At 45.7% G+C, this 24,129-nt stretch overlaps 1 protein-coding gene across 3 annotated transcripts; it reads left to right on the top strand.

The window, feature by feature from the left end:
* Positions 1–6,037: 6,037 nt before the first annotated feature.
* LOC137427474 (uncharacterized) lies at positions 6,038–17,924 on the top strand. Of its 3 annotated transcripts, none has more exons than XR_010984501.2 (4): positions 6,038–6,122; positions 6,755–8,073; positions 14,700–14,813; positions 16,756–16,898. XR_010984501.2 is itself a non-coding variant. In XM_068117004.2 (4 exons), exons 2-4 carry the CDS (start codon positions 6,757–6,759, stop codon positions 16,949–16,951), a joined length of 1,596 nt encoding a protein of 531 aa, XP_067973105.2. In that variant the 5' UTR covers positions 6,038–6,122; positions 6,755–6,756; the 3' UTR covers positions 16,952–17,924. The 3 variants fall into 3 exon arrangements, 2 of the variants coding, with proteins under 2 accessions (XP_067973105.2, XP_067973106.2); XM_068117004.2 differs by having other exon boundaries at positions 6,755–8,053; positions 16,767–17,924; XM_068117005.2 differs by having other exon boundaries at positions 6,755–8,053.
* The last annotated feature ends 6,205 nt before the right edge of the window (positions 17,925–24,129 follow it).

Here is a 24,129-nt window from a genome sequence, read left to right as displayed (position 1 = left end):
CTGCAACTCCCTCTGTGCCTACCTCACATTTGAATGTAGCTGCCACACTGGTTAATGACCCTCTCAGACCACTACATTTTTGATGAACCCACTCAGCGCACATTGTATATTGAATGGAGTTCACTCCGACACCCTTCCTGCACACAGCACATGGCCACTTCCCAGTTCTTTCAACCTCACCACATGCTTTACCACTTGCCATCACCTTCGTCTTTCCTATATTCACCTTCAGACCTTTTGTCTCCATACATTCCTTCCACGTGTTCATCTTTTCCTTCAGTCCATCCATACTTTCCGCAATCAACACCAGATCATCTGCATACAACAACTCCCATGGTAAAGCCTCCTTACCATCTGAGCCAGCACCTCCATCACAGCTACAAATAGTAGTGGACTTAGTACCGACCCCTGATGCACTCCCACCTTCACCTCAAACTCAACACTGTTCCCGTCCTTCGTCCTTCCAGATGTGCGCGCTCTTTTGTACATTGCCATCACTACTCTGATAAACCATTCCTCCACTTCTAACTTCCTCAATGCCCATGTCAATACTTCACGTGTAACCCGATCGAATGCTTTCTCCAGATCAACAAACCCAAAAAACAACTTCTTCCTCTTCTCCATGTACTTCTCCTGCAACTGCCTCACAATAAAGAGCGCGTCTGTCGTTCCTCTTCCTGGCATAAATCCAAACTACATTTCGTCGATCTTCACCTTCTTCCTTATCCTCCTCTCCAACACCCTTTCCAATACCTTCATTCCATGCTCCAATAACTTTATCGCTCGATACGAGCCACACTCCAGAGGGTCACCTTTCCCCTTGTATAGAGGGACGAGGGTACTCAGTTCCCAATCCACTGGAATGTGGCCTTCTTTCACCACCAGATTACAGATCTGTCATTCTCTTCACACCCCAACTTCCTGCTGCCTTCAACATATCTCCCACAACTCCCGTCGGCCCTCCCGCTTTTCTACTCTTCATTGCTTTTAACGCTTCCTCAACTTCCTCCTCAGTTATCTTCTCTGCCGGTCCTAAAACTGGGTTACTCTCTATGTTGCCATCCCATTCATTCTCTGTATTCAACAGCATTTCCATATATCTTTTCCATCTTCCTTTAATTCCATCTGGGTCCACAACGATTTGGCCCACTTCATCCTTCAAGCAACTCACCCCCATCACACCTCTCTTTCGCTATCTGCTTTGCAATCCTGAATACCGCTCTCTGACCCTTTTCCGAATCCAAGCGTTCTCCGAACATTTTCCTACATGCCTCCTGCGCCTTTGCTTCCTCTTTCTTTGCAGCCTTCTTGGCTGCCTTATAACTTTCATGCTCTGCTTTTTCTGCTCCCGTACCCTTCGCCTTCTGCCACTCCTTGAACTTCTTCCTCTTCTCTTCAATCCTCTTTCCAACTTCATCATCCGACCACCATGTTTCCGAGTGCCGTGGTGGTCCTTTTGTCCATCCACATACCTCACCAACGGCTCCCAACAGACTATCTTTCATTGACATCCAACCACGTTCAAGCTCAACCACATCATCCTCTGCCCTACTCAGCCTCTCTTTTAATGCCTCCCTTACTGTCACCTCTTTCAACCTCCACACCTTCATTCTCGGTTGGTACTTCACCCGCCGAGCTCTCCTCGCACCTTTCACCCTTATGTCGCAGACAACCAAGTGGTGCTGTGAAACAGCCTCCTCCCCCGGGATCACCTTTGTGTCACGGAGGTGCTCCCTATCTCGCCTACGCACCATCAGGTAGTCAACGGTTGTCGTCGACCCACCTGACGTGTATGTAACAAGCTTATTATCCCCTTTCTGGAACTGAGTGTTACAAATCAACAAATCAGCTCCATCAGCAAACTCCAAAATCCTTTCACCTTCTCCATTTCTCACACCATATCCGTAACCCCCATGAACTCCCTCAAAACCGTCCATACTCCTTCCCACATGTCCATTTAGGTCTCCTCCTACCACAACAACTTACTCATCTTTCACGTTTTCCATCAGCTTCTCTATCGCACACCAGAACTTGTCCTTCTCTTCATCGCTCCGACCAACCTGCGGAGCATATCCCGAGATGACGTTCACCAAGAGCTTTCCAATCATCATTTTCACGATCATCAACCTATCACTCACTCTAGTCACACTCACCACACTGTCTACAAACTCCTCAGAAAACAGGACACCAAGACCATTCACGCCCTCCGGGCACCCTTGCCACACAAACTTGTATTTCTGTCCCTGCCTACCCTTCACCATTCTCACACCACTTCCCTTCCATCTCGTCTCCTGCACACAACATATGTCCACTCATCTTCTGACCAATACTTCCACCACTTCTCCTGATCTCCCTGTCATTGTCCCTACATTCCATGTCCAAAACCTCAGAAACCGATCTCCACTTCGGGCTGTACCCTGCCCATATGTAGTTGTAATTGTCATGGTTCTCTTTTTGAGGCAATGTATTTATGGCCGGATGCCCTTCCTGCCGCCAACCCTCTTTGTCGCCTCTTACGACATGCAGGGATACGGTGTACCTATTCTAACCAGGGTACACACCGGGAGTGTAGTATAGACGATATATAGATGGTGCTGCAAGGTAGAGTGTAGTATAGACGATATATCGATGGTGCTGAAAGGTAGAGTGTAGTATATACGATATATAGATGGTGCTGAAAGGTAGAGTGTAGTATATACGATATATAAATGGTGCTGCAAGGTAGAGTGTAGTATAGACGATATATAAATGGTGCTGTAAGGTAGCTTGTAGTATAGACTATATATAAATGGTGCTGAAAGGTAGGGTGTAGTATAGACGATATATAGATGGTGCTGTAAGGTAGATTGTCGTATAGACGATATATAGATGGTGCTGAAAGGTAGAGTGTAGTATAGACTATATATAGATGGTGCTGAAAGTTGAGTGTAGTATAGACGATATATAAATGGTGCTGTAAGGTAGAGTGTAGTATAGACGATATATAGATGGTGCTGCAAGGTAGATTGTAGTATAGACTCTATATAGATGGTGCTGCAAGGTAGAGTGTAGTATAGACTATATATAGATGGTGCTGTAAGGTCGAGTGTAGTATAGACGATATATAGATGGTGCTGAAAGGTAGAGTGTAGTATAGACGATATATAGATGGTGCTGTAAGGTAGATTGTAGTATAGACTATATCTAGACGCTGCTGTAAGGTAGAGTGTTGTATAGACTATATATAGATGGTGCTGTAAGGTAGAGTGTAGTATAGACGATATATAGATGGTGCTGAAAGGTAGATTGTAGTATAGACGATATATAGATGGTGCTGAAAGGTAGATTGTAGTATAGACGATATATAGATGGTACTGAAAGGTAGAGTGTAGTATAGACTATATTTCGATGGTGCTGCAAGGCAGAGTGTAGTATAGACGATATATAGATGGTGCTGAAAGGTCGAGTGTAGTATAGACGATATATAGATGGTGCTGAAAGGTAGAGTGTAGTATAGACTATATCTAGACACTGCTGTAAGGTAGAGTGTTGTATAGACTATATATAGATGGTGCTGTAAGGTAGAGTGTAGTATAGACGATATATAGATGGTGCTGAAAGGTAGATTGTAGTATAGACGATATATAGATGGTGCTCAAAGGTAGAGTGTAGTATAGACGATATATAAATGGTGCTGTAAGGTAGATTGTAGTATAGACGATATATAAATGGTGCTGTAAGGTAGATTGTAGTATAGACTATATATAGATGGTGCTGTAAGGTAGATTGTAGTATAGACTCTCTATAGATGGTGCTGTAAGGTAGAGTGTAGTATAGACGATATATAGATGGTGCTGTAAGGTAGATTGTAGTATAGACGATATATAGATGGTGCTGAAAGGTAGATTGTAGTATAGACGATATATAGATGGTGCTGAAAGGTAGATTGTAGTATAGACGATATATAGATGGTGCTGAAAGGTGGATTGTAGTATAGACGATATATAGATGGTGCTGTAAGGTAGGGTGTAGTATACTGTATAGACTATATATATAGATGGTGCTGTAAGGTAGAGTGTAGTATCGACGATATATAGATGGTGCTGTAAGGTAGAGTGTAGTATAGACGATATATAGATGGTGCTGTAAGGTAGAGTGTAGTATAGACGATATATAGATGGTGCTGAAAGGTCGAGTGTAGTATAGACTATATATAGATGGTACTTTAAGGTAGATTGTAGTCGTACGGTATACTACGATACACGAGTACAAACCTCGTATCTTCTCCAAACGATCTTATTCAGGATTTCAAGACGACAGATTCACCACTCTTATCACGTGATCTTCATCTACGTCACCATGGAAACCTAGAAATATCTACAAATGTTGTGATTTACGCAAAATTTTGCAAAAGTTCTTTCCATTTTCATTTTAAAGTTTATTTCAGGTATATTTGACAAAGCAGACAAACTATCTCTCAATTTTATATCCAATCTGATCACTGCCAAACAGGTAGCATCACAATCATTACACAGGTAGCCAGCTATTATCCATACACAGTAACACACGCATGCTCCTTACAGTTACAGGTGTTGCCAATATCCATGTACCCTTCAAATGCCTCAATGCACAATGTTTCGAGCCGCACCTGAGGAGACTATCGTACTGTGCAGCACAGTGTGACGCGGTAAGTGCGGTGCGAGGTTGGCGCCGTTCCCTGTGACTCCTCATGATCACGCACAAAATCTGGAAGAGACCGTTTAACTTCGCCGCGCAAACAACACGAAACCATACAACCTCACGGGCAGTCGGGCACGGACGATCACGTGGGATGCTGTTGTTGTTTTTCATCCCATCCGAGAAGATGATTTTTGAGTCACATCGGAGAAAAGGATAAGACTGTTACAAAGAACGAAATATATTATTATACAAAACGTTTTTCAGGAAAGTATTGATGCTTGACTGGAAGCACTGAGGTCTTGTAATAAACCTGGATGCGCATGCGCCCTGTATCTATTCGCCATTCGGCGAGGGAAGCCGATTTGTAGTGCTCCGGCGGCCATCTTGGCATGCCGTGATTTCTGACGCGGTACATTCACGTTTCTCTCCTGAAATCTTTGCTTTCGTCAATTCTATTGCGATTTCTCTCAGAAAAATCAGATTGCATTTGTTTGTTCGGCTTCGTATGCAGCCTGTGGCTGCTGGTTGAATCATTTTTCTGGAAGCATGATTGTTCCGCTGATGCAGTGCCCCTGTTCGTGTTACCCACGACCTTCACCGTTTCTCACAATTCGGGAGCAAATAACTCAAGAGATGCGACAATTTTCTGTGGCAATCAGGTTATACTCTTCCTGTAGTTTGTTTACAAAACAAACCAGCAACAGCCTACAGAATGTTCTGCGGAAACTTTCCCTTTTTGGGCGGTGTATAGACGACGAAACGCTGCTTCGCATGCTCACGGAAATTTATGTTTTAGCAACGTAAAGGTAGGACATGGCGATTATGAATAGGACAGGCTTGCTTGAACTGCATGAAAATCAAAATGCAGGTGGGTGGAGGCAGCCAATGACGTAGGTGTGGGTGGAGTCAGGGCAGCTGTCCAACCAATGGGCGGAAAGAAAAGAAAGCAGAGCCGGACGTTTGCACTTTGCAGTGTCCCGACACAGCAGCTTCGGCAGAACCGACTCTGTAATGGTATATCGGAATCTATTTATTACGTGCGGACGAGAATAAAGGTTTGAAGGGAACATGGATGTCCAATCGCGCTTTGCCGAGCTTGTGGCGAATCGGCTTTTTGCAAACCGTTAATTCCAATATTTCCACGTGAATCGAAGGCAAACGTTTCACTTTCAGCGAGCGTTGTATTGTGATTTGATTACCACTTATTTTCAAATCCTATTTTAACAGTAAAGTGCAAATCCTCGTCCTCACTTCCTCGTCGCCACATGATACACTACATGTGTTACATAGGGGGGAGACCGGGGCTAGTTGGAACACGGGAAAAGCGGAAACTGCCATTATCCAATCAGATTTATTTGTTTGATGACGTCATAGGTCCAGTGGAAAAATTAGAGCCATGCTTGGTTGGGCCTTGTACCCATTTTGGTTCGGTTAATGGAAGGCAGGTGGACAGAGAAGGCCAGGTCTGTTTGGTTTTGCTACTTTGTAGTAATGTTTTGGGGTCATGACAATTTTGATCGGCTGTTTTAACATTCCAAGCAAATTTTGATTGCTGAATTGAATTCATATTGTTCGATGTTTGTCTTGGAATCAGTGATTGACTGCTGACTGATCAGTTGATCTCGGGTAAAATTTTGCACGATCAAAGTTGAAACTGTAAATGGGATTTGTTGGAATGTCAAATTTGTTGGAACATTGGGTCTTGGTTGGAATATGTCCCGACGAGCCCCGCCCACGTCCAGACTAACCCGCCCATGGCCCAACGAGCCCCGCCCATCTTCCAAAAAACCCCGCCCACATCCCGACGCGTTCCGCCCACGTCCCGACGAACACGGCCCACCTCCAGACGAGCCCCACCCACCTCCAGACAAGCCCCACCCATCTTCCGACGAGCCCCGCCCATGTCCAGACGAGCCCCACCCATGTCCAGACGAGCCCGCCCACGTCCCAACAAACCCCGCCCACGTCCCAACAAACCCCGCCCACGTTCCGACTAACCCCACTAATACTTTACGCAGAATTATGTGGTATGCCTCGTATGTATAATCATCATGCATTCGCAATTTATGCATCTAACGTCATTATTTTCTTTTAGAAATGAGGAATTATAAGCGGAAGACAACAAGGGCAGGCACTCCAGCTGATGTCATGATTCGTGCAGCGAAGGAGGTTGTAAACAACAAAAGAAAATGCAGGACCGTTGCCAAGGAGTATGACATAGCCCATGTCACTTTGCGTCGCTATTGCCTGAAGTTAAACCATTCGACGGCAGGAAGTGAAGCTGGGAATACTTCTGAAATCCATGTTGGTTACCGAAAAAACCAGCAAGTGTTCACGGATGCCGAGGAAAAGTTGGTGACTGAATATCTCTTAAAGGTGGCAAACCTGTATTATGGCCTTTGCCCCAAGGAGATCAGGAAACTGGCTTATGACTTTGCCATGAAGAACGGTAAACGGGTTCCAAAGTCCTGGACTGAAGACAAAATGGCAGGTGTTGACTGGTTCACAGGTTTTCTGAAGAGGAATGCCAATATTTCACTCGGAACACCCGATGCGACGTCGCTGAGCGGAGCAGTCGGTTTCAGCAGGCATAACGTTCAAACTTTCTTCACCAACCTGGAAATATTTATGAATCGACACAACTTTGCTCCTCAAGATGTATGGAACATTGATGAAATATGCTGTACACCTGTCCCGAAGCCATCCCAAATCATCGCAGGAAAGGGTGTAAAGCAAGTCGGCGCGACGACATCTGCGGAACACGGTGTGGTTGTGACTGTATGCTGTGGAATAAACGCACTGGGCAATTTCATCCCACCGATGTTTGTATTCCCTCAGGTGAACTTCAATGACCGCTTCGTTCGAGATGGACCCATCGGATGCATTGGTGCAGCACACCCCTCAGGATGCATGACTGGGACAAACTTTCTGAAGTTCATGAAGCATTTTGTTCATCATGCCCACTGCACCCCGGAGCAACCGGTTCTCCTCTTGTTGGACAATCACGACTCGAACGCGAGTGTCCAAGTGTTGGATTTCGCAAGGAATAACGGAGTTTTAATGCTTTCCTTCCCACCCCATTGCTCACGCAAACTTCAACCGCTGGATCGCACGGTGTATTTTCCATTCAAGAAATTCTTCAATGATTGTTGCGGCAGTTGGCTAATGCAAAATAAGGGCAAGACAATGACGATTTATGATATCCCTGGCATTGTCCGTCATGCATTTCCAATGGCCATGACGCAGATGAACATCACAGCCGGTTTCAAGGTGGCTGGCATTTATCCTTTTAACCGCAACGTTTTCGGAGAGGAAGAATTTTTCCTGGTGACCGACCGACCCAATCCATCGACCATGTGCTCGACCGCCGACGATGGGACCATCTCCGACCAAGGTGATGCTTCAAACATTGAGGTGAATGGTTCTGTCCCTCGAGCAAATCCGAGTAATCCTGGTAATGATGCAGTCCATCCACCACCTCATGCGACCGACGAGTTTGGGAAACACCACCAGTGGAAGCGCCTCGAGCAAGGGAATTGGGTTTTGATTCCGTTATTGAACTGTTTGTTAACCGTAAACCCTGCAAAGCACCTTTGGGCTCGAGCTTCATTTAATCATAAAAAGTATTTATTGTTTTCTTTGTACATGTGCAATTGAATGAATGAAAATGATTAGAATAATAATCGGAATAGAACCGCCTTTAGAGGCCATTTTTCCCCGCAGAGCAGCGGTTGGCCTTTTTCAGGCACCGTGGTCCCCTTTTTGAAGCAATGTTTTACAGCCGGATGCCCTTCCTGCCGCCAACCCTGTTAGTCGCCTTTTTGTGACACACAGGGAATTACCAGTGAACTGGTACTCAATTTGCCGACCTCGGAGGGATGATAAGCTGAGTCAACCCTCCTGGCATTAATTCAGCGATCGATCGGGATTCAAACCCAGGATCCTAGGATCCCAAGCCGGCACCCTAACCGCTAAGCCAACACCAGGCAACACCAGGCTAAAATAATAATCAGAATAATAAATAATATCTTGTTATTTTATGGATTTTATTTATATTTGTTGATGCTTTTACGTTTTTTACGTTCATGCTGTGAGCTAAGAATGACTGTTGCTGTCATTTTGCTTTGTTTATGAGCCTGTTGCAGTCCTAATTCAGGATCTTCTTTTTAGGTAGGTCTCAAAAATGTTTAAAAAGAGGAGAGAGGAAGTGGGGGGTCGGGGCACGGCGTTGTTTGCCCTGGGTCCATGCTGGCTCTCATCTGCCTGCTTCAGCGGGAGGTGTGTGTGTGTGTGTGTGTGTGTGTGTGTGTGTGTGTGTGTGTGTGTGTGTGTGTGTGTGTGTGTGTGTGTGTGTGTGTGTGTGTGTGTGTGTGTGTGTGTGTGTGTGTGTGTGTGCACGCGCACCATTGGTCATTGGTTGTTCTCTCCATATGTGGGTTTCAGAAGGAGGAACGGAGTCCTCCCAGGTCTCAAAGTATCCACCACCTCGATTTCAGTAATGGATCATGATTCATGGACCAAGTCGTGAATTTTTCTTATTCTCAAAGTTTTGTTCCGAGAGCTCTTTTGAGGATCGTCACCGAGCCTCGGACAGCTGCAGTTTGTTTGCAGCAACAACTGCAGTTTGTTTGTAGTAATATTCTTGGGGATGTTTTTTAAAGATATCTGTAAGGTTCTTTTTTTACCATTCCTGTTGCTCCAATAATTAATCATGGCACAACTTTGTCACTCCTCAGCTTCCAGGATCCTTTCACTTCATTTTTGAGTGCTTGGTGTTTGGTCTTTTTTTTTTTCTGTGTTGTTTAGGCCAAAATTGCTGGGTACTGACACCTGAATTAGCAATGCCTTCTTTTCTTTTTTGTTCCTGAGTACTATATCCGGTCACAATACTTTGTTTTCTATGTTCATGCTCTGTGGGATCATTAGGTCGTATGTGAACATGACTTCCTTGTTTTCAGTGATTGCTTTTGGTTCATGTTTCAATTTTTCTGGAACTGGGATATTGAGATTTTTGCAGATGTGCCAGTGGATTACTCAACATACTTTGTTGTGCCTTTGGGTGTACACTGTACAGCTGTTCTGACATGAGGTTTTTTTTACATCCTGATCGGATGAGGCTCATACTTTCTGTTTCTACCTTGCAGAACCGACACTTGTCTGATTTAATCAGTCCCGTCATTTTCTTAAAGCCATTGATGGAGTGTCCTTGGTCTTGGGCATTTATAATGATTTGTTCTCCATGCCAGTTGAGCTGACCTCTTCTTAGCCATTCCAAAGAGCCTTCTTTGTCTACTCCCTTCTTTGTCCAACTTTTTACGGCGTAGCCCATCGGGCAAAACTGTCTAGAACATTGTTTGTCCGTCCGTATGTATGTATGTCCCCTCAAACGTATACCAATCAGAGCTGAGGATCTGGTCACATGACAGGGTGATGTGAATACGCCTGATGTGATTACGGTGGTACTGCGGCTGACTCTCCACACACCACCATTTTGATTTATATGCCGTTCATGCCGAAGATATCGTCGAACCTGTCATACGAGGTGTGTTCAAAAAGTATCCGACCTTTGTTCATAAAAAATACTCGTATCCAGATACAACAAACTTACACTAATCTACTTCAAAGTAGTCCCCTTGGGCTGCCACACACTTCTCCCAACGGTTCTGCCACTGTCGGAAGCAGCGCTGGAACGCCTCTTTTGGGATGGCGTGCAGCTGGTCCGTCGCATTCCGCATGATGTCTTCTCTGGACTGAAATCTGGTCCCTTTCAGGGGCATTTTCAGCTTGGAGAAAAGCCAGAAGTCACACGGAGCCATGTCGGGAGAGTAGAGAGCCTGACGAAGCACAGTTGTGTTGTGTTTGGCCAAGAAACTCTGTATCAAATGTGAAGAATGGGCGGGTGCGCTATCGTGATGGAGCTGCCAATTGCCCGCTGCCCACAGGTCCGGCCGTTTGCGTCGCACAGCGTCACGAAGGCGACGCAGAACCTCTTGGTAATACTCCTTGGTGATGGTTGTGCCGTGTGGTGCGTACTCGTGATGAACCACGCCACTGGAGTCGAAGAAGACGGTCAGCATGACTTTGACATTGCTGCGGACCTGTCTTGCTTTTTTTGGCCTCGGGGATGTTGGATGCTTCCATTGTGATGACTGCAACTTGGTTTCTGGGTCGTACCCATAAACCCAGGACTCATCGCCAGTGATCACTGTGTTGAGGAAGCTGGGATCGCTGTTCACAGTCTCCAGCATGTCCTGTGCGATCTCCAAACGGAGTTGCTTCTGCTCAATCGTTAGCAGCTTTGGTACGAACTTCGCTGAGATTCTCCTGAAGCCCAAATCCTCCTTCGTAATGGAATGAACGGATCCAATGCTGACGCCCACCTCGTCTGCAAGTTCTCTGATCGTGATTCGACGATCCTGCATCACCAGGGTCCTCAATTGGTCAATGACGACCTCATTTCGGGATGTTGAGGGCCTACCCGAACGTGCTTCACTCTCCACTGATGTGCGGCCACCTTTGAAGCGGTTGTACCACTCCTTTATCTGTGTGGTGCTCATTGCCTCGTCCCCGAAGGCCTGTTGAATCTTGCGGATCGTTTCCACTTGGGAATCGCCAAGCTTTACACAAAATTTGATGCAGTAGCGTTGTTCAAGTTTTTCCGTCATTTTGTCAAAAACGAAAATCCGATGGCGCTCACTTACACTTCCTCACTCATCGGCGGTCTGCCGTCGAATGACAGCTTCTGCAGGTGGGAAAAAATTCACGCATGCGCATTAGGATCGCCTACATACGTGCACCAATCAACGCCTCCCTAGCTTCATTTGTTTACGCACGACAAATTAAGGTCGCATACTTTTTGAACACACCTCGTATATCACAATCGCCATGCTCTTCCTTTACATTTTTCATTCAGTGTGAAACACAAACAAACCGATTGTTAAAATGATCATCAAATATCGAAAGCATAGATGTTACGGCTCTTCCAACAATATGGTACGTATAGGCCTTAGGCGTTATGCCTCATCTTCGGACTGCTTCGGACAAATTAAGCCCAGGTTTCTTAATACAGTAGTGTATCGTTTCAGTATTATCGTTTTCATTATAATAATCATCATAATAATATAGTAAATATAACCATAATACTTTAATCCCAATGTCGTGAATGGAAGGTTAATGGATTGAAGTGGTGTATGGTTCATGATCAGTGATGAACGTTGTTCGGCACTAATATTAATAACCACGGAAGTAAGGAATTCGCCTCAGTTTTTTGATGGTAATATCATTTTCGAAATACTGATAACGTAACGTTAATATTATAGTAAATCTAATCATAACACTAATCCCTTCATAGTGACTGCAAACGTACTGGAAGTTAAAACATATCATCTTCTACATATTAATTCCCCCGCTCTAACAGGGAAAATGGCCTTTAAAATGCATGTTGTGTTGTTGTATATTAAATTAGCTGCAGTTTTCTGTCCGTTACGTCATTACGTCTATGATGTCATTACGACAGCTGACTCCACCGACCGACATTTTAATTTACAAGTACACCCGTTCACTACGGGAGTGGCAGGAAGGGTCATTTATCTTTGGGGTATATAGATTACAATCGATCTATGGTCGGGTCTCAAGAACATTGGGTGTGTGTTCATTTACCAAGATTCTTGTGGAGAGATCGCCAAGTGGTTTAAGCATTCGAGCAAGCACCCCATTCAAAACCGTTAAGGAACGGCTGGCTTGGTAAGCGCTGGCTAGCTGCTTGGTAATTGAGCACACCTCCAACCCTTGTGGGGTATATAGATTACAGTAGATCTTCGCTCAGTTCTGCAAGTAAAACGTACCTCACGGATGTCGGGATTCCTCCAAATTTCTTTGTTTAATGTTATAAACAGCATTAGCGACTTTACTTATTATTTTACAAGCCAGGCTATGCCGCTGTTGGACTTTCGGTCTTGTTTTTTTTATACCTTCCTTCTCTTTTAGCATTTTCCCAGTTGTCGGTGTATATCTGTTGAAATTTTGTTTTCTATTTTTATTTTGTCTTTTTTGCAATTGTTGGGGCTGTACTCGTTTCAGTTTCTTTTGTGACATCTTCCATTCGTACCTGTCTTTGAAATTTTTTGTGAGGTGGGTTAGGGATACTCTCTCTGGTTTAATGTCTTGGTGTTTGCATGCAAATTGCATTCTGTAGTCTGTTGAACTTTTCACGTATTTAGCCAATCCTCCAGTTGTCATTCTCTGTGCTTTGTTGAACTCCATCAGGCGGCTACCTCCTTCTCATCTCTGCAGGTACATTCTCGGGATGCATTGATTTTTGTAAAACAATTTGTGGATGGTGAGAAGTTTCCTTGCTTTTATATCTAGTTAGTTGATTTGTGATTGTGGCGAGTTTATTATTCCGCACCTGTACTGGAATACTGGTATTGCGAGTTGATTTATGGCTTTCATTTTGTTCCTTGGGGAAAGGTATGTTTTCAGGATCAGCCTCGTTCCACGCAGGTATTCTTTGATAATTGTTTAGCGCATGTTTATGACATACTTTTGGTGGCCCTCTTCTACTCCGAGGTATTTAGATGATGCTTCGTTGTTTTGCTCCTTTTATTGTTGTATTTGTGTCAATTTTTATGTTATCCGTTTTTATTGATCTACGTTGTATGAACGTGCACTTGGCACACTTTTCCAGATAAAATGCCATTTGCGTGTCGGCAGGGTACAGTTTCACCAATTTGAGTTGCTATACCATTTTTGTCGTTTGATGCAAAGAGTTTTAAATCATCCATGTAAAGTAGATGTGTCACCTCTTTGTCTCTGGATGTTTTCTTATTTGATGTCGGGGTGTATCCATGTCCTTGCTCATTAATGAGGTTGCTCAGTGGGTCCAGGGCCAGGCAAAATAGGAGGGGTGAAAGGCTGTGTCCCTGGAAGATCCCTCGATGTATCTCATCCCTGGTATTTTGGCGTGTGTGCGTGTGTGAGTACCCCAGAGTTTCTTGGATACCTCCTAGTACTAAACCACAGTTTTGGTTTTTCTGCCATGCTCGAACTGCATATCGGATCCAGGTGGGACTTTCAGAATGAAATTTTGTATCAATAATGGGAATGCAAAGTATGTGGGTTGACATCTTCTTTTGTTTTTTTTACATTGACCTCATTCTAAGGTCATGACCTAATATATATTTTGTTTTTATTTTAACTCGATTAATTTTTGTCCTGTCGGAAAGAAATTGCCCTTTCTAGATAGCCTAGAGCCAATCACCTTTGCACTTATCTTATATCGTACCCCTCAGAGTTAAAGGTGTGGCCTTCCAAGATGTCTGCATCATAATAGTGTATATTATGTGGATATGCACTGAAGGTGTGAAGGTGTCACATTGTCATATTTTCCCTCTCGACGGATCATCTGGCAAATCGACCTCCCTAATGCATGAATCAACCACTTGGAGGTCAGTTCCTTTGAGTCTCACCAACGACTAAGACCTCCCTCGGACAAAACATTTATCCAAGTTGGCCTCCAAGGGGGTATTCTCCTTTGTGCTGTCGTTCCTCAATAAACGTGGTCAAAAAAAGATTTCTATTTTATATTTTTAAGTGGTCAAAACATTCGCCAAACTTAAAATAAAACATTAAAATACAACCTTTTCTTTTTTCCCCCCTCCTCTTGGAGCGAATGTATCAAATCTCGTTAATTTATCAATTACCGGATGAATTTTATTCTCGGTTTAACAAATTGCATTAAAGCATTTAAGCTATGAATTAATTTGACCCACAATTGCACAACTTTTTATCCCGATGATGTGCAGGGTCCACCGGGACCTCGTGAAAATTGTTGCTTTGCTAGGCCGAAAGCATCGTTAAGGAGGAATTCAAATAAAATTATCCGCAGTGTTAACACTATCTCACCTCATGTCCACCTCGCCGACATCTCCACCGTAAGGTAACTCGCTGACTCTTAATCGACAGACCATTTTAACACCTTTTTTGCTTGTATCTTGGTGTTGTCATGCTTGCATCATTTTAATGCATTGAGGTTTTTTCAGATTTTATTGTGAAAGTGAAGGTGGAGTCCGAGTTTGTCGAACATTCGTCCTTTCAAGACAAAGGTCCGAAGCACAATGGTATTCTGCCAATTGCGGTTGAAGACATTGGTGAATGTACGTCATTTGTTCTTGAGAGATTGCTCGACTCGCTTTTCAAGTCTGTGTCATGATATTAGGAAACTAGAATTGTTCTCTGACATCCCGTTTTTTTGATTGCGGACGAGTCCATGGCTTAACGCCCGTCCTGTTAGACTATTAATTAGTTACTAACGTGCAACATCAATAAAGGAGTTAACACTGAGATACGGCAGGAAGACTGTTTGTTGTTTCAGATTTTGACCAGAAGCTGAGTGTGGATCATGACCTTGGTGGATTGTCCCATAAATGCTAACTGTTATTAGTCACGACGAAGCTTGTACGTTTGCATTCCTCAATATGAACAAATATATTGAAAGGAAAATTTGTCGGTTCGTCACGTGTAGATGGCACCTGCTTCGCTCCTCCATAAACTTGTGTTCTGTCAATCACACTTGTTGCATTAGTTTGTTTGTTTCTATTTGTTAAGTCGTTATAAAATATTAGGGTGTAAATGAAGTACCAAATTTCTTCTTGCATCTGCTTTTGCATTGCTTGGTCGAGTGATGCAATAGTTCACACCTTGGCTAAATATAACTGCCCAGTGCACCTCCCAATCCTTTCCATCTGATCCATGAACATCCTAGGCCTTGCGATCCGATATCTCTCCCTGCAGCCTCATCTGTTTTTCTCCCTCCTCATCCGCCTGTGTTATCGGCAATGACTGACACCTTTCTTCCCGAGGATCCCTGGTTATTCCTTGTACAGAATGTTCATGCTGTTGGTGGTGTTTCAGATTAGGAGCCCCTTCCATATTGTCCATGGCACAGCACCATCCCCTGCTCCTTTCCCAATAGTTTTGGAATACGTCTGGATCGGTGTCCTTCTCTACAGTAACGGGTTTTTACGTGCGTGGTTTACTTCAGAACTGCAATGACTGTTTGAGTACACCTGTCGTTGTTCCAGCTGTATTGATGGTGGTCCTCACACCACTTTCCATGGTCTGGTGGCCAAGATTTTTTGTGACACTTCCGGCGTTGTTGGTCCATGCCAGTCATTGGATTTTTGTGAGGGTGGGCAGTAGCTGTGAGCTGATTCTTACATCTGGTGAATGTTCTAGTGTTCGTGAGACTGCCTGTTGAAGTTGGGGCGAGTGATCAACACTGGATTTTGAAGATGACAAGTTTGCCCTTTTACGAGTGCTTGTGATGCGAAGTATTGATTGGCATCGGAGCGTGGTAGTCTCCGCTGAATTGAGGATGAAGAGGTTGTTGGATATTAGAAGCGATTTAGGCTGGGGGCAGGGAACTGTGGCACTTTGTGGCTGAACAGCAGGCTCTGGGGAGGAAGCAGAGACCCTTCAAAAGGGATATTGAAAGAGAAAGACAAAAGAGGGAAGATAAAAGTCAAGCTTCAACTGAATATAAAAGGAATGAGGCTGAGAGGGAGGAGAGAAGATCTAAGATAGAGGTTATACATGTAAACGGCATGACCATAGAGCACTGAAACGTGTAAGAGCTCGGTTAAGGGCAGGGCTTTGAGATGCGGTGTAATGTATAAATCATCTAGGGCATGTAGCAAGGGATTGCACATTGTCTCCTCGCGGTTGGAAGGCCTGCTGGAGGGGTCGTGGAGAAAAACATCAATGGATGATTCTTGTAATTGCAAAGATTTTGAAGTGAGTATCGGCTGCTTGGTGGAAATGAGCTGCCAAGGTGGAAAGTGTCAGATATGAAGTTGGAGAGGACCATTCATTGCCTTCATGTGGCAAGAAGTTTTCACGAGTGATCCCCGCGATCCCGAGACTCTAAAGGGCGACGCGGTCCCCGGGAAGCCGAGGGGCGATGGGACCCCCACTATCCGAATACAGCAAGGGGAGATGAGATCTTCGTGATCCTGGGATGTGTCAGTAGTCTGACCGTGTTGTATTTAAATATATATATTCACTACTTGTTCTCTTTATTCCCTGTACTGACGTCAGTTTGTATGCAGGTGTACCTCCAGCAGTGAAGACAGAAAATCTCAATAGTAACTTTCTTCAGACTTCCCAGGATGCGTTGAGCGATGATTGTGCAAAGCAGGAACTGTATGATGGTTCTCCCATTGAGCTCAGCAATGCTGCACAGCTGCCTGAACGTAAGCAGAGCAGGCCAGAGAACACACAACTTGCAACATGACGACTACAAGTTCTCTTTGTTCTCTTCAATCATCAAAAATTTGTTTGTTCAAGTAATCAGGAAACACTTAAAACCACAATCCTGCAGAACAGAATATCTATTTAAATGGCTCTCTCAGTTGCTGGGGAAGAGAGAACCGTTCCAAAGTGTGACGTAACGATAATGTATGACGTGATCATGCAGGTGTGAAAATTGAAATTGGGGCATATCAAACAGGTAGAGTGATGATGAAAAAAGAGAAAGCAACACCATTGAGAATTTAAATGTTTTGACTCACTTTGGTCGAATCACAACAGAGATAACTCAAGTAGAACAGGACTCGGTAGAGCGTATACATCCGCCAGGCTGAACACTTTACGTTTTGTATCCACTGATAGGCCGGATCTGGATCCGGCCCTGAACCAAAATCAAATCGGCTTGTTCTTGTCATTTAACCAACTCATCCACCTTAGTTTTGTCATAAGTAGTCCACAACTTTTTGAACTATCATGCTATATATCGTTTTTTGTCCCAATTACTTAATGGTGAAGAATCACTTTTTAAAAAATTCTCTGATACGGATCCGGATTAGAATCTTCACCAAAATTGAATCAATTCTTCCTTGTCAAACACCCAATCTGTCCACAAAGTTTCGGCCGAATCCAGCCACAACTTTTTGAGACATCCTCTTCACAAACAAACGGACAGGCATGAAAAGATAATCTCCATCCAACTCCAGAGGAAAACTAGAACAATGCGACTGTGTCGCCAATATGCCTCCGCATAGTCCCACAACGGATAGATGCCATCACTCTGCATATGTATGGGTAGGGGATCACGTTTGTGAAGTTTTGTGTTGATTGGATAAGGTTCGTTTTCCTATCCAAGATGGCTGCCAAACCACGTGACCTACGACATCATCATTTTCGAACTATATGAAACAGTGCTGTTAGATGATATTTGTAAAATTTCGCATCGATAGGGTGAGCGGTTTCAGAGAAGGGATTTAAAAAAATATTGACTTTCAAGCTGATATGGCTGCCACACCAGGTGACATATGACCTTTAAAAATGTACACTATGTATGTGTCTGCGATCACATTTGTGAAGTTTCGTGTTGATCGGTTAAGGCTCATTTTTCTATTCAAGATGGCTGCCAAACCACGTGACCTACGACATCATCATTTTCAAACTATATGGAACAATGATGTTAGATGATATTTGTAATATTTAGCATCGACAGGGTAAGCAGTTTAAGAGAAAGAATTATTTAATATTTCCCTTCAATCCAATATGGCTGCCAAACCATGTGACCTATGATGTCATAAATTTAATATATCAATACAAATGGGTCATAGATCATGTGCATGCAATTTCAGATTTTTAGGATAAGGAATTAGATTAAAACATTTTGGCTGTTTTTTGGCTCTGCAAACTTCACCTATGATGTTATCAGTATCATGCTTTTGTGCCCCATTGGGAGTACTTGAAAATGTTCCAAGTTTAAAAAATTTCCATTCAGCAGTTTCCGATAAATAATTTTGTAATTATCTGCTTTTAATCCAAGATGGCTGCCATACCACGTGACCTATGACGTCACAATTATAAAATCATTCTGCATGGGTGTCACTCCTACCCTGAAAGTTTCGTCTCAATCGGACATGTGGTTGCTGAGAAAAACGAGGTTTAGCCCGTACAGACAGACAGACAGACAGACGGACGTACAGACGGACAACCCGAAAACATAATGCCTCTGGCGACTTTGTCGGCGGAGGCATAAAAAGGATTAAAGTCCTCGGGGATGAAAACCGGACAGAATGGAGGTCATCCCATTCATCGTCCCGGATAATGATTTAATGATGTACCATGGTCGTGCACCGCTTGATTGAAACAAACATTCTGTGAACAGTAGCATCAAGACAAGCTCCATTATTTATAGCCCAGGAGCATTAGCCAAAAATGAAGGGGAAGCCTAGAAGAAATTAGTAGAAAGCTGATTTTTTGCACAGAGCTCCAGAATGTCAAGTGGATACCCACAGTACAAAGTCCCACGAGTCCCACCTTGTGGCATTTTCAAAATTCAAGATGTCCGCCGGTTAGACGGAAAATGCATAAATTGCGATAACTTCAGCCTAGAACCTCATAAAAGTATACTTTTTATGTCTAAATATATATTTTTAGCATCCTAGGATTTCAATAGAATATCTTTCAGTGACCTCAGATAATGATATTGTTGCGAATATGGAATTTGGCCTCCATATCCGCTTGTAAATATTCCCCTATTTTCTCCAATACTCCCCAACTTTCCCCAATCCCCCATTCCCTAGTCCCATTGCATGTAAATAACAATCAGTAGAGCCGACCTTCCCCTTATTCCCCCATTAAATGTCGTGCCCAGGTCCACCGCACCACACGTAGACAACTTTCGGACATCTTCCTAGTTATTCTTAGTCTATGTCAGTTAAGGCCTCGTCTCCATTAATTATGACTCTTCGTTGCACCAGAATGTGATTATATGGCATCAGTAGTGAGTTTAGGACCTTTCCCATACCTCTTTCCATCTTCTTCCCCAACCAACTATGGCTGCAGCAACGGAGGGGATGGGGGCGGCGCGGCGGCGCGGGGGGGGAGGATGCGTCCTCACACCGGCTCGATTAGCGCCATTGACCACGCGCTCCACGGGGTTACCACGGAGGGGCTGGCTGTCAGCTCCTCCTCAAGGGCGGAGCCTGGTAACCCCCCGCACCCAATCAGAAGGGCGGACCGATTCCATCTGGGGCGGCGCTAGCGAGCCGAGGGCGTGTCACTCCCCGCCGGATATACGCGGCCACGTAGCGGACGTGACGTCAGATTCGCCCCCAGCTGGAGAAAGAACGTTGCCTTGCCTACGACCGCTGAGAGGAAGAGAACCCGCCTGAGAAAGAACGTCACCTCTGAGCGCTGCGACGAGACCTCCCCGCATCTCTGGACCGGACCGGGTCGATTCTAACCTTTGAGCACAGGTGCACCTGGAGCCATCGCTACCCGCCTGTCCTTTCCATCAACCCCCGTGTGAGTCAGCCGTTGTCCCGTTTGCCTGTCGTCTGTTGGGGAATAATATAAGATTGTGTCTAAGTGCTTGTCTTTCTATGTTGTACCTCTAGCCCCTGTAATCTAACCTTTTCCGTAACGAATATAATCTCCTCCGGAGGTCTTGAGAACCGTATCCCTGGTGTCGTCATTTTATAACCCAGCCGGGTGTCTTCTTTTTCTTATTGAGCCAGCGTGGCGCGGCTTCGTCAACGTCGAGTATAATCGGTAACTTGTGCAGACGTGGTCATACCAAAACCGCTCGGTAAACTAACATCTAAGCCACGTCTGTAACAATTGGTTGTCAGGAGTTGGATTCGAACCTGGGACTAAATTTATTTAGCCCAAATTTTGGACACCAATTGTGTTAGTACGGTAACAATTGGTGTCGAGGAGTGAGATTCGGACCCGGGACTAAATTAGTTAGGCCCAAATTTTGGGAGGGAAAATCGAGCCGGAGCGCGTACGGCGCTCGACCAAATCGATCCGGAGCGCGGTCCCGCGGTTACTGCGCTCGACGAAATTATAACAGCAAAATTTGGATTGGTGTTACGAAACTCGAATTTTGAAAGTCGCGCTATGGCGGATCAAGACGGCTGGGGTCCGGTAGGGGAGAGTGAAGCAGGGTCGGTCCAGGACCAAATTGAGGGACATGAGGAGAGCGAAACAGCGAGGGTAGCAGGCACGCAAAATGGCGCCTCGCAAGAGCGCGCGGTAGCCGAGCCCGCTGTATCAACGGGCTTTAACATGCAGCCGATTGACATGCAGGCCCTCATTGCGCAGCTTCAGGCAGCTGTACAGATGAGTATGGGGAGCCAAATTGAGCGATTGGGTGAGCGGTTGGGGAACCGGATGGATGCTCAGGGTGAGCGATTGGAGGGCCAAATGGGGGTAATGGGGAACCGGATGGATGCTCAGGGTGAGCGATTGGAGGGCCAAATGGGGGTAATGAGGGACGAAGCGAGGGGTACCGGTGAGGGGTTAGACAATAATTTTAAGGGATTAGACAAGAAATTTGGGAAGTTAGACGACAAATTTGAGGGGTTAGACAACGGGATAAAAGAGGTGAAAAATGGGTTAGAGGGGTTAGAAAACAGTATGGAAGGCAAATTGAGGGACATGAGGGACCAAGCGGAAAGGGAAGTTAAACAAATGGAGCAGCAGATAGAGGGGGTCAGAATGGGGGTAGAAACTAAACTGGATGCTCACAGGGAGGAAATGGAGCAGATGAGGGTGGCATCTGGGCAGGAGATGCAAGTGATGGGAGAGGAGATCAGAAGAGGAGTGAGTGAGGAGGTCGGAGGAGTGCGCGAGGAGGTGAGGCACTGTAAGGAGCGCATGGAGAAGGAGGTGAGAAAGGGGACTGTAAAGTTACAAGGGGGCATAGAGGTCCTGACGCAGGAGGTGGAGCAGCTGACGGTGGGACAAACGGAGTTAGTGGAGCAGGTTCAAAGGAACACTGCGGTATTAGGAGGTTTAAAAGCGACACAAAACGACATAAAAAACGACTTAATAGCGACAAAGAGGGAATGTCAGATGGTACGTGAGGGACTGACAACGAGGTTGGACGAGGTGATAGAGGTAATGGAGACGAAGGACCGGCAGGTGAGGACGCACCTGGAAACGGTCAAGGTAGCCTTAGAGGATGAGCTTGAGGAGACGTACCGGGGAATAAAAGAGGTGAAGCACAAATTAGAAGAAGTGGAAGAAGGGATGAGCGAAATTAAGAAGCGACGGAGAGGGGATAAGAAAGAGATAAAAGAGGAGATAAAAGAATTGGTCCAAAGTCTGTGTTTGGATCGTGATGATGTGCTCATTAACCGGATGAGGGATTCGCAGGTGATGGAGGAGAAGCGAAGAGGAAGAGGACCCGGTGTAAGTGGTGACCAATATGGTCGTGCGTATGATGCGCCAGGGGATTTAAGAAGCTTGGGGGTCGAGATGGACCCGGGTGTTCGTGAGAGGCCATTGGTGAAGTGTGCGACAGGTCTGGTGTGCGAAAAAGGAGGTGTGCGAGAAAGTCCGACTCTGGGGTGTGTGAGGAAAAAGTGCACGCCGAGGAGTGAGTGTGCCGTCAAGAGTGAGTTGGTCGAAGCGCGTGTGCGAGGGGGCACAGGGAAGCGCGGTGTGGTGAGTGTTACAGAGGGTGTAACTGGAGAGTGTGCGCGAGAAAGGTGTGTGACGGACAGGTGCATGAGGAAAGAGTGCGCTGTCAAAGGCAAGGAAGAATGCACACCTGTGGTGAGTGTGACGGGAGAGTGTGCGCGAGAAAGGTGTGTGACGGACAGGTGCATGAGGAAAGAGTGCGCTGTCAGAAGTAAGGAAGAGTGTCCACCTGTGGTGAGTGTTACAGAGGGTGTAACGGGAGAGTGTGCGCGAGAAAGGTGTGTGACGGACAAGTGCATGAGGAAAGAGTGCGCTGTCAAGAGTAAGGGTGAGTGCGCTGTCAGGAATGGAGGTGAAAGTAGTGGGAGTGACAAGGAGCGTGAGTTGGTTGTGACAGGTGAGCGAGGATGTACACCTGGGATGGAAGGATGCACACCTGGAATGGTAGAGCGTGAGTGGGAATGCACGCTGGAGTTGGTGGTGAGGCACGTGGATGGGTGTGCGAATGAGGGCACACCTGTGATTGTCACAGAGGAGGTGACCGAGGAGGGGGCGCGAAGCGGTGTATTGGTGAGGTGTGCGAGCAACGAATGTGTGCCACAGTGTTCGGTGGTCAGGTGTGTGACCAAGGCTGTGAGTGGAATGAGGGTACCTGGGTGTGTAAGGAAAGGTACGAGGAGCATGGGCACAGCTGGATGTGTGAGCAAGGAACGGGCTGCGGGGTGTAAGCGTCCAGGTGAAGCATCGACGTTACACGGGTTAGAGGTTAGAGCGACTTTTAGCCGAATCGGGCCCTCGGTGCGTGCTGGGCCTCGCTTTGAACGGCCGCGTCCAGGCTCCACTAGGCGGAGCTGGCAGCCCGATAGAAAGGGTCGTCATGGCGACCACTTTTTGGTGAGACGTGCCGGCAGGTCGAGATCGGGGCATTGGATGGCTCCGTGCCGAGATGGTGCGTGGGATCTCGGCCCGGGTAAACCTCCTTCCCTGCACCGAATGCGGGACGCACCCAGCCGCTGGCACAAAACAACCAGCATTCATGGCTTGGCTTTACGAAGCCGGGCTTTGGACAGGAATTGGCGCACCGAGAGGTATTAGTGAGTCGACTGGGTGATGAGGTTAGTGTTTTGGACCCAAAATTAGAGAAAAACAAAATTTGATGATTGGCAAAGGATTGGCAGTGATGATTGGCAGATGATGGGTAGTGATTGGCAAATTTTTAATTTGTTGAAATTTGATGTGCAAAATTGGTAGTGAGAGACCCCCGATGTGGTGGGATGGCATCCCTGCCACCCTTCCCATGTGGGGGGCAAAGGAGCAATAGTTTATGGGGTGTATGGCAGTGAAAACTAGCCCGAGTGGGTTAGGTTATATCAATAGGGCCCTAGAAGATGACAGTAGGTAACGTTAAGTTTAGTTAGTGACTGATACCTGTAGTGGGGACGCAGGTAGATTAGTGTGGATGATAATGACGAGGGAGCGCAATAGTTTAAAGGGACGACTGGGAAGCGCAAGTTTCAGAAGGGAGTAGTTAGCTGAGATGATGCTGTGTGTGTGAGGATTGAACAGGTATGATTGCACAGGTGTGCAACTGGACAGGTGTGATTGCACAGGTGTGCATCTGGACAGGTGTGTGGAGCAGTGTATGAGTAGTGAGTGTTGTGGATCAGCGCGAATGCGCTTGGGGAGAGAAGGGTGCAGGTGGCACCAAGTGTGAGAGCACAGGTGTGCAAGTACAGGTGTGTGGAGAGAGTTGGAGTAAGTGGTACGGAGTGGTGTGCATGGTGCGAAGGTGTGAATGGGGGAAGAGTGGACCCCCGTCACGGATACCCGGGGCGGGTAGTGTAAGTGTTAGGTAGAGGGTACAGGTAAATTGTGGTTGGATATTGGCATTTGTGGTGCGGTTGCAGAATGGTGTTGTGGATGGGTGCATTAGTGTTGTGGAAATGGCTGGGCGTGTAGCCTGTTAGTGTGTGTAGTTGGTTGGGCACTCCACCACTGTGAGGATGTCGGCCAGGTGAGGCCGCA

This window comes from Myxine glutinosa, unplaced genomic scaffold, assembly GCF_964187855.1.
Source record: "Myxine glutinosa unplaced genomic scaffold, kmMyxGlut1.1 SCAFFOLD_718, whole genome shotgun sequence".
In the NCBI taxonomy this organism is placed as follows: domain Eukaryota; kingdom Metazoa; phylum Chordata; class Myxini; order Myxiniformes; family Myxinidae; genus Myxine; species Myxine glutinosa.
Note: the sequence above shows the minus strand (reverse complement) of the source record. Positions and strands in the feature narration are given on the sequence as shown.